Consider the following 9,852-nt stretch of genomic DNA (forward strand, 5'->3'; position numbering starts at 1 on the left):
GGTGCTTTAGACCACTGAGCCATCTCACCAGCCCTGAGTTTTAAATTTTTAAAAAATTATTTGATACAGGGTCTCACTACACAATTCAGACTCATAGTGATCCTCCTGTCTTAAACTCTGCAGCGTTGGGATTACAGGTGTGTGCCACAATCCCCAGATTTCGGGCACACCTGGGGTTCTGAGGCTAGCAGGGCATACTGGGGATCAAACTTGGGCCCTTCAACTTGCCAGGCAGGTGCATATGCCATTGAGCTATCTCCCCAGCCCAGGATGAGATACTGTCTTTATTTCTCCCATGGAAAAAAGTATTTCTAGGGTAACTCCATAATGAATTAATTTGTAACAAAAACACTTAAGCTAATGGTAGCTTCAACTGAAACAAAAAATATAAACTCTAATTCCCATAAGGTTCCTTCTGTTATGAACATCAATCACAAAAATTACCTGAAAACATGCTTACTTCAATCGCCTGTGTAATGGACTGCACAGTGCCACCTTCCTCTGGCTACCCTTGGGGCAATACTGCAGCACGTAACCCACAGACTCGAATCCTTTCTCTGTGCTTCCTATGACACTTCATAAAGCTATGATGAAGACAAACTGTTCCACTGAGGCTTTTTCCACACAGAAAGGGAACCTCACATCTTGGAAAATGACAAAGCAGATTTCCAAACTCATCAATAAATGGTTTTTCTCCAACTTCATTATAATTATAAGCATTGTTGCTTACACTCCAGGTCTAAACTGTAAAAGAAAAATAACAAAATGCCTGTTATATTTTGTCACCATTACTTCTGTAGTTGACACCTGAAGCAAACAGCACACAAGCCCAACTGATTCATTCAAAATGAAAATAAGATTTATAAATGCATACTAGATGTCAGACATAGCTTGTTTTATTAATTTTTTTCACTGATCCAATAACTAAATTAAAACACTTCAAAAGAGTAGATGGTGCCAGTTCTGCTTTATCCTGGTACCTGTAGGCCCATGAAGATCATCCAGGTATGCAGAAAGAAAAGTGCTTCCAAACAAGTTTCTTGTGCTTTTCCTTTAAATTCCACTTCCAATAATATATAGCCTCAGCCAAGTTTTCAAGTCCTAATTCCATTCTTGAGTTGCTTTTGTTTGCCACAGTCTCTCAGTTCTCAGCAAAGCTTCAGTAGCTTTCAACGTCCTCCAGTATTAAGATTTAATGGAGAAAAGGAAAATGCACTGAACAAGGGAAATATGGTCTGTAGCCAATGGCCTGCTCTCATCTCACACTTCATATTTTAATATAAAATAATCATACAGCATACTACATCTGTCTGCTAGCTGGACATGGTTACTGATGAGCTCTAGACAACAAAAACACCTCTCCCAATATCTATAAACAGGAAATTAATTCCAAACACTATTGGGAAGTTGCTTTAGGGTAGGGAATCACGTTCCAAAAATCTATGCTGGAGAACAAGCAAAGGAGACAGCACTTATTTCTGTCACCAAATCTGATCCCACACCTGCTGGAAAGTCTGGAGTCTCATTAGTGTTCCTGTTTGAAAGGTCTGTGGGCTGCAAATCACTCTGGCTATGGGCTGCTCCTCTGCTGCACGGTCTTCTCTCGCTAGAAATGAGCATTTCTCCAGTCTTCCTTTTGTGACTTCTGCTTCTTCAGTTAAGAGTTAAATAATAATTAATGTTGCTCTAAAGATGAGTTAAAAACCCAAAATGCAGGCTAGAATCCTGCAATGTCATGTCTCAGGTAGCTGGTTAATGTCTGTCAGTTTGGTATCATTTAGAATTGCCCGGATTCTCTCCAAGGAGTCTGCTTGCCGAATTCGCTCTAACTGCACCTGGAGAAACAATGGTGAGATAAGTACAGATGGTCCCTGTGTAGATGTCGTCTACAAAAGTCTACCAGAGCTGCCTCTTAAGAGACTAACGTTGTGAGGTATAGGTGCTGGATCATGGAGACAAAGGAGACCATACTCCTAACCCTGGAGAAGCCACAGTTCATTTGGAGGAAAGACACGCTTTTGAGGGGTGTTTTATCACAACCTACTCAACTTCACTGTGGCAGTCACAGAGTGCCAAGGAAGTATGGTGGAGGAGGAACTGCAGTTGAGCTCAGGGACCAAGACATGGGTTCTGTGTCAGAGACAAACCTAAGCTGGGCCTTGGAGAGCAAAAGTCAAGGGGAAAGGATAAGGATGCTTACCAGAGGGAACACCATGCTGTGCACAGGGAACTACAAGTACTTGTATTAAATATATACACTTTTACCATTAAAAAAGCAAAATTGACAAAGTATAAGGAAAAGAGAAAAGCAAATCCGGAGAGAATACCAGGTTTCAAGCCTGAATGATGGGCAGACACTTGGGGTAGATGTAAGAGCTGTCACAGTGACCTACACCTCCAGCTACTTTAGGGCCGATGAGTTTCCCCTCAGTGCAGCAGTGGTTCCCCAAATGCCTCACCTGTAAGGTCTGAGAAAGCTTTACAAAATCCCTCTGGACTTGTTCACTGACATCTAATTCTGTCTGTAATCTCTGAGCTTTGTTCTTCTCTTCAAACATCAGTTGTTCAGCAGCAACCTAAAATAAATTGAGTGAGGATTAATGGCAAAGAGCTAAAGGTCACAATTAGGACCTCGAGGCGCTTCAGTTACCTACTGATAGAATGAAGTGGGTAACCATCATACTTCTATACTCCACTAATCTCTTTTTCATTAAAGCAAGAGTGCAAATTGGCTAGGCTACTTGTTCTAGGTTCTAAATTGACCTGCACATAAAAAGCCAGAATAAGAAATAACTAAGTGTTTGCCCACCCTCCCCCCACTCCAGGCAGCACAGCTGCTAGGCTCAGCAGCAGTCACAGCAAAAGGCACAGAAACAAACTCCTCTGACAATCATCCAATACATCCACAAAAATTGTCCACAACTATGTCCTGACAATCCCAGCCATCTCCAATCTTCCTTACAGAAAAAAAAAAAACTTCAGTAGGTGTTGGAGCCCTTCTACAAACAAGAGGTTGTTGAACAATAACAACAGTGTTTCCACACTGAAATATGTGACACACAGTTCACACAGACCATGTCTAGGGCTGGCGAGATAGCTCAGTGGTCTAAGCACCTGCCTGGCAAGCACAAGGACTGGGTTCAATCCCAGGTACGACATACTATGCCAACCCCAGAACCCTAGGCGTGCCATTCCGGCCCCAAAACCAGGCATGGTGGTGCACACTTGTAATCCCTGCACTGGGGAGTCTGAGACTGGAGGATCACTACGAGACCAAGCTGCCTAGTGAGACCCTGTATCAAATAAGTATGTAAAATGAAAAAATATTTTTAAAAAGACCATCTCCAGACAACTCACAATAACTACACACACTTTTATTCTAACTGGACTAATCAAACTTTGAGCAATAAATCTGATTCTGTGCAATTTTACTCAGGATTTCATGAGTCAAATGGAATAACATCTTAAAAGCAGTGTTTCTAATTGAACACAGTGGCCCTCACAGCCTACAACATAAAAGTGAGTAAGGCCTAGGCCCAAGCCTACAGAGCAGGCAGAGTGTAGATTTTCTTAAAAACAGCTTTATTTACTTAATACAGTCTCGCTATGCAGCTAGGACTCATAGTGATCCTCCTTTCTCAGCCTCCTGGGATTACAAGCGTGTACCACCACACCTGATTTCAGTGGCTGACACGGCATGTGGTACCAGAGATCGAACCGGGGTCCTTGCACTTGCCAAGCAGGTGCTTCTCCCCAACCCCAGGGTGAAGATCTAATTCAATTCTTTTTGAGATCATTTTCTTTTTGCAAGCTGTTGCTCTTGCCAACTTTCAAAAGGTAACACTTCAAAACAGAGATGTTGGTTAGTTTTTATTAAACATGTAAGATGTAATCCTACAATCTTGGCCTTGCTTTTTTTTTTATTTTTATTTTTTGTGTGTATTAAGTACAATTTATTGCACTCTAAGATATTTAAACATAGATTCTAAGACAACATTATTCTAATAAAAGGTACATGGAAAATAATGAACTTCAAACATTTTCACAGAAGTAAAAACAGAAGAATTTCAAAAATGAAGTAACAAGTTGCTCATTATATAAAATAAAAGCATTTAATTTTATTACTTCAAGAAGCTGTCATTATACTTACCTGGCAGGGGAGATACCATGATCACAAGAAGCTGTCATTTTTTTTAGAAATGAAAAGGTTTTTTAGAATGCCATTATAAATCATACCTTGTTTAGAAAATGTAACTCATAACAATAACGTTCATTTAAGTTCGTATCTATAAGAAAAAGGAAGGTGGCAAAAGTAACCTAACCCTTTAAGTTAATGATCTTCTTTTTTTTTTTTATTTGTGTGTGTGTGTGTGTGTGTATGTGTGTGTGTTTGGCCAGCTCAGCCCACCAGGGGGCGGGGCTGGCTGGCATGTGGTGCTGGGGGATTGAACCGTGGTCCCTGTGCTTTGCTAAGGCTTGTTCCAAGCAGGTGCTCTAGACCACTGAGCCATCTCACCAGCCCAAGTTAATGATCTTCTGACTTTATTTTTTCAAATTTAAAATACTTCTACAGAATTAAGTCTACAATAAAAATAAAATCACTCTATTTTCCCAGCATTTGATCTTGTATATAAACTACCAGCTTTTTTTAATTAACAAAAATATCACCTTAGCAGCAGTCTCTTTCTTTAACTGTTCTTCCAAATTGATCTTTATTTCCAGAAGACTCTCAAGCTGCTGAGACTTCTCTCTTAATGTGGACTCCAACTGTGGAATTAAAAAAGAAACTCATGGAAGCCCCTGTAGGCTGCAGCATGCTGCTTAGAGAACCCTGCAGTCTATAGAACTATGCTCTCGGGTCTCCCTCCCCTGTCCTCAGAGGCCTTGCACTTGGCAAGCTTCCCTTACCTTTTCACATCTGTGGATTCTGATTTCCCAGACTATTCTTTCATTAATCAATGGAGACAGAAAAGTCAGGAGAGAAAGACTTGTAAATAATTAGGGTATAGTAACATGAAGGAAGTAACACTCAATTCTGCCAGGAAAGGTGGGAAGTATTTCCTAACAGAGATGATATTTGACTCTTAAAAGATGGAAAATTTTATAGTGAAAGGAAAAGGAAAGCAAAGAGAAGAAGGGAGATAAACGAAAAAGAACAAGTGGATGGCATGTGAAAATGCATTCAGATCCAGGGAGGTGGCTCAGTGGAATAAGCGCTTCCCTGGCAAGCGCAAGGGCCTGAGTTCAACCCCTGGTTCCACAAGAAAGAATGAAGGAACAAACGAAAGAAAGAAAGAAAAATTCATTCAGGAATGATACTGAGTTCTTGACTGCAGTAAGGTCTGGGTCCCTTGACTGAGGCTAAGGCTAGAAATAAGTGTGAGGTAAAAAAATCTCTAAAAATGGCTGGTTGTCAACCAGACTGAAATAGTCAAGCTTACAATTTTTAAGGATCACTTTGGTACCAATATAGAGATGAACTGAAAAAAGGCTGAATCCCCCGCCCCCCAAACCAGGGAATGAACTCAGGCCCTTGTGCTTACCAGACACGTGCTTATTCTACTGGGGCTATCTCCCCAGCCTCGAAAAAGGCTGAATTTTGGAGATAGCAGAAAAGTTTAGGCTGTTACAGTAGGCTGGATGAGACGTGAAGTCTGAAGCAAAATAGTGACAATGGAATTGGAAGGCAAAAATGTGTCTGCATATTTGAGCATTAGTCACCTCTTCTTTTTTGTGATGCCAGAGGTGGAATCCAGGGCCTGCACAAACTACGCCAAAGCACTGTTCCATTGAGCCACTCCCCAGCCTAAGCAGTGGTCATCTCTGCAGTGCAACTCCTGCACCAGAGTAGAGGCACAGACAAATTTCAGTGGGTGAAGCATCCCTGGGAGGCCCCCTTGACTTGATCTCCAGTACCACAAAAACAAACCTATTAGAGCAGTATAGGTGGCTTGACAAGACTGCTAAGACAAGACTGGTGGCTTGACAGAGAAATGCAATCCAAAGAAAAGCTTTTTGCCTCTTTATGGGAAACACCTGAACATGATTGTGCATAATGGGGAAGATCATAAAGAGGTAGAAGTTCAAAACCCACAATGCAAAGACAGTGGCTGGAAAAGTTGGAGGAATAAGAAAAAGTTCCTTATTTTTTCCTCAAGAAGCAGTAAGAAGGCCAGAAATAAAAGTAGGAGCACATGTAACTGAGAAGCATGGAAAGGAAAGTTGAACCCATGTGAACACTGAAGAGCAAGTTCTGCATCTGCTCGAGGTAGGCTGAAGAGATGGTGACTAAATCAGTCACCACGACAGATGAAACAGACACCTTCGCAACAATGAAAGGCTTAAGGGGGGAGCACTACAGGCATATTTGACAACCCAATCAAAGTGCTACCACTTCTGGTGGCATCAGCAGTTTGGGACACCAGACCTAACCCAGGATTGGGCAGGAGTCAAGGAAGGTAGCAGATGAAGGTAAAGACAGCAGACGTAAGTGTGTGGACAGCTTAGAAAGAAAGAGCTCAATGCCATACAAAGTGGCTAAAACTAGGAGAGAGAGAAAGAAGTTCAGAGAACTGAAAGTCTGAAGGAGACACAGAGAGGGGCCTGCAGGTGTTAAGAGCTAGAAGCATGGAGGCAGGTCAAGGAATGTGAGGCTGGAATAAGCTATCAAATGAGGCAAAGTGCAACCAGGAGCCTGAGGGGAAAAGGTAGAGTGGAAGTGAAAGTTTTTGTTTTGTTTTGTTTTGTTTTTTTTGCGGAACCGGGGATTGAACTCAGGCCCTTGCGCTTGCCAGGGAAGCGCTTATTCCACTGAGCCATCTCCCTGGCCCCGAAGTGAAAGTTTTGAGTCAAGGAATGATGAGGCCAGCGAGCCAAATAAAGTTGTCTACAGGTACTCCAGCAGAGGATACTGATCCAACCTAGAAAATGTCATACCCTATCTGTAAAGGTTTCTGTATATATTTCTACTCTAGCTTTAAGCATGTATCATGTCATTAACCATCCCTTGCCTCTTTCCTGCTACACTGGGAACTCCTGTCTACAGCTGCATCTTTGTCTTCTTCTAACCTCCTCCAGTGACAACATGACCACATACAACAGACTCTAATGAATATTCTCTCTATATACATTTCCTGAAGGAAGGACTGTGCCTCAATTATTTTTTTTCCTTGGCTCTAGCACAGCAGGATTCAATAAGTAACCACTAGTTGTCAATAGAATTAATTTTAACTTGTGACTTACCTGTCCTTTTTCTACTTTTATTCTTTCTAATTCAGCTTTTAGACTAGAAATGGATGCTAGGAGAAAGGGAAAAGTATTAGTGATCTTACTGCTTTCACACTGAACATTTTTTCTTAAATACCCCCAAAGGCTTAGAGTATATATACTGAACACAGGGAAGAAAAAGAACCCCAGCCAACCAGCACCATATTGAAGCTGAGGCAGAGGCAATGTCCACACCAACAGACACTGTGTCATAAGGCTGCCAATATGCAAACAATCTGCATCTTAACTCTGTCAAAGGAAAAGATACTCCTGTTAACCCAGCAAAATTCTGCAAAAAAAGGCCGGCAAGATAGCTCAGCAGACTAAGCGACTGCTTAGGCAAGTGCAGGGACCAGGGTTTGATCCCTTGGCACTACATGCCATACCGGCCCCACCCCCGGTCACCCAGAACAGGCCAGCAAGTCCAGGTGTAGTGATGCATGCCTGTAATCCCAGCGGCTGGGGAGGCTGAAAACAAGAGGATCACTACAAGTCCAAGCTACATAGTGAGACCCTGTACCAAATAGATAAAAAAAAAGTAAAATAAAAATTTTGCAAAGAACTTGCTGGTCTAGTCTGCATTACTGAGTTAATTTCCTATCAGTTAGTAGCTCCTAAAAATAAACTATAAAAGTTTTTTAAAAGGACAGTGGGGTCTGGTTTTGGTTGTTTTTTTAAACTTCAAATGACTGGGTATGTTAAAACATCTGAACTGCATCTTTACTTAATTTGTTCTTATACTCTTTTGTTTTCCACATCCCATGATCATGTACTACTACTTCTGACAAGCACACAGTTTTATGTAGTAACTCCAATTCTAAACTACATTCACTTATCTTCACCTATTTCCTCCTTGCAGTTTTCTATTTCTAGTTGCAGAGTTTCCTCAAGATTTTCTTTTAAACACTGTTCTGCTTGAATCTGTTCTTTTAGGAAAAGTATTTCAGCCTTCAATTTTTCTTCCATGTGGTCTGCTGCTATCCTCACATGAATGATGTTCTCACGGTATTTTAATACCAACTCCCGGAGCACCTGGATTTGAGAAACAAAAGGTTACTGAATTTGCAACAGTGGAAAGTAATTTAAAAGCAGAAAGTAAAGATTTTCTACAACCAAAATTTCAGATGTTCTTTTAAGTAGTTCAAAATTATGACTCTAAACAGATAATGAAGGAAAAGAATAAATTATAGAATTTTTAAAATTAAGATTTTGAATTTTGGAGCCAGAGATAGCTTGGCAGCCTAAATGCATGCCTGGCAAGCTCAAGGACCCAGATTCGTTCCCCAGTACTACAAGCCTTGTCAGCCATGCACCGTGCAGGCCACTGAAACTGGACGTGGTGGCACACAGCTATAATCCCAGCACTGGGGAGGCTGAGACGGGGGATCACTACAAGTCCAAACTGTGTAGTGAGACCCTATGCCAAATAATAAATATTTCTCTATTATTTTAACCCAGATGACACTTCAAAGGTATATGTCAAGTCATATTAATATTCAATTATGTTTCAGAAATGACAATTTCAGGCAAAAATATGTACTGTGCATCCCATCTTTTCTTTCAAAACTGTTTCATAAAAACAATTAAATGACATGATACAAGATTCACTATAAATAACAGCTTAACTGAAGAACAAAACAAAAAACTAAGGTGTGGCCCACGGAGATAGCTCAGCAGTCTTAAGCGCCTTTGCCTAGGAAAGCGCAGGGACCGGGGTTCAATACCCAGCATCATAAGCAGAGCCAGCCCTGCACCCAGCACCCTGAACCAGCTACCAAGACTGGGCATGGTGGCGTATGCCTATAATCACAGTGCTGGGGAGGCTGAAACAGAAGAATCATTAAGAGTCTGAAGTGCATAGTAGGACCCTATACCAAATACAAAAAAAAAGGGATACTTGGGACACAAAGGAAGGAAGACTCCAAGTTCTACACTAGCCTAAGCAGTTTACCAAGACTGCCTCAAAATGAACTTAAGAGAGCACTTGTATAGCATACAGGCTTTGCCTATGCAGTTTACAGAGTTTATTTGGATTTAGCTGGGGTAGGGTCTCACCATACAGGGCAAGTTGGCCTCAAACTCAATCTTCCTACCTGAGTCTCCTAAGTACTAGAATTACAATCATGTGATATCATGCCTTGTTAGGATATTTTTGTTTGTTTGAGGACCAGGAATTGAACTCATGACCTTGCACTTGCCAGACAGGCACTTTGTGCCACTGAACTATAGCTCCAGTTCACTAAGGTATCTTTATATGCCAAAATATAAAATACATTTCTTTGTACTCAGACATACATGAGTACAAAGTTTAGTAAAAGGTACATTATCAATTTATTCAGGTAAATGATCCTGAGTCCTGATTCTCCCAACTACAAGTATCAACTTTATGGAAAGAAAGATAGCAGGTGTTATACAACTCATAAGTGCCATGAATAAAAACAAATTCAGTACTACGAGGAGCCAACCTGGTAATCCTAACAAATATTTAATTTATGGCATACTTTTAATTCGATCCAGGAAGAATAACATAAAGAACTTGAACTTCTTATTCATTACACTGAAAGCACAAGCAACAGGAAAAAAAAA

General features: G+C 41.0%; 1 protein-coding gene across 1 annotated transcript in view; it reads right to left on the reverse strand.

Moving 5' to 3' along the window:
• Nucleotides 1-880: 880 nt before the first annotated feature.
• Rabep1 (rabaptin, RAB GTPase binding effector protein 1) overlaps nucleotides 881-9,852 on the reverse strand; it is a 170,120-nt gene continuing 161,148 nt past the window's right edge. Inside the window, exons 14-18 of the mRNA XM_004638319.2 lie at nucleotides 8,109-8,298; nucleotides 7,243-7,298; nucleotides 4,669-4,767; nucleotides 2,460-2,576; nucleotides 881-1,835 (exon numbers count right to left, since the gene is read on the reverse strand). Of these exons, the coding sequence (XP_004638376.1) occupies nucleotides 1,734-1,835; nucleotides 2,460-2,576; nucleotides 4,669-4,767; nucleotides 7,243-7,298; nucleotides 8,109-8,298 (564 nt within the window). The 3' untranslated portion in view covers nucleotides 881-1,733. The remainder of the gene's footprint in view (nucleotides 1,836-2,459; nucleotides 2,577-4,668; nucleotides 4,768-7,242; nucleotides 7,299-8,108; nucleotides 8,299-9,852) is intronic.

The sequence above is a fragment of the Octodon degus genome, unplaced genomic scaffold (assembly GCF_000260255.1).
Source record: "Octodon degus isolate 3935 unplaced genomic scaffold, OctDeg1.0 scaffold00098, whole genome shotgun sequence".
Lineage (NCBI taxonomy): Eukaryota > Metazoa > Chordata > Mammalia > Rodentia > Octodontidae > Octodon > Octodon degus.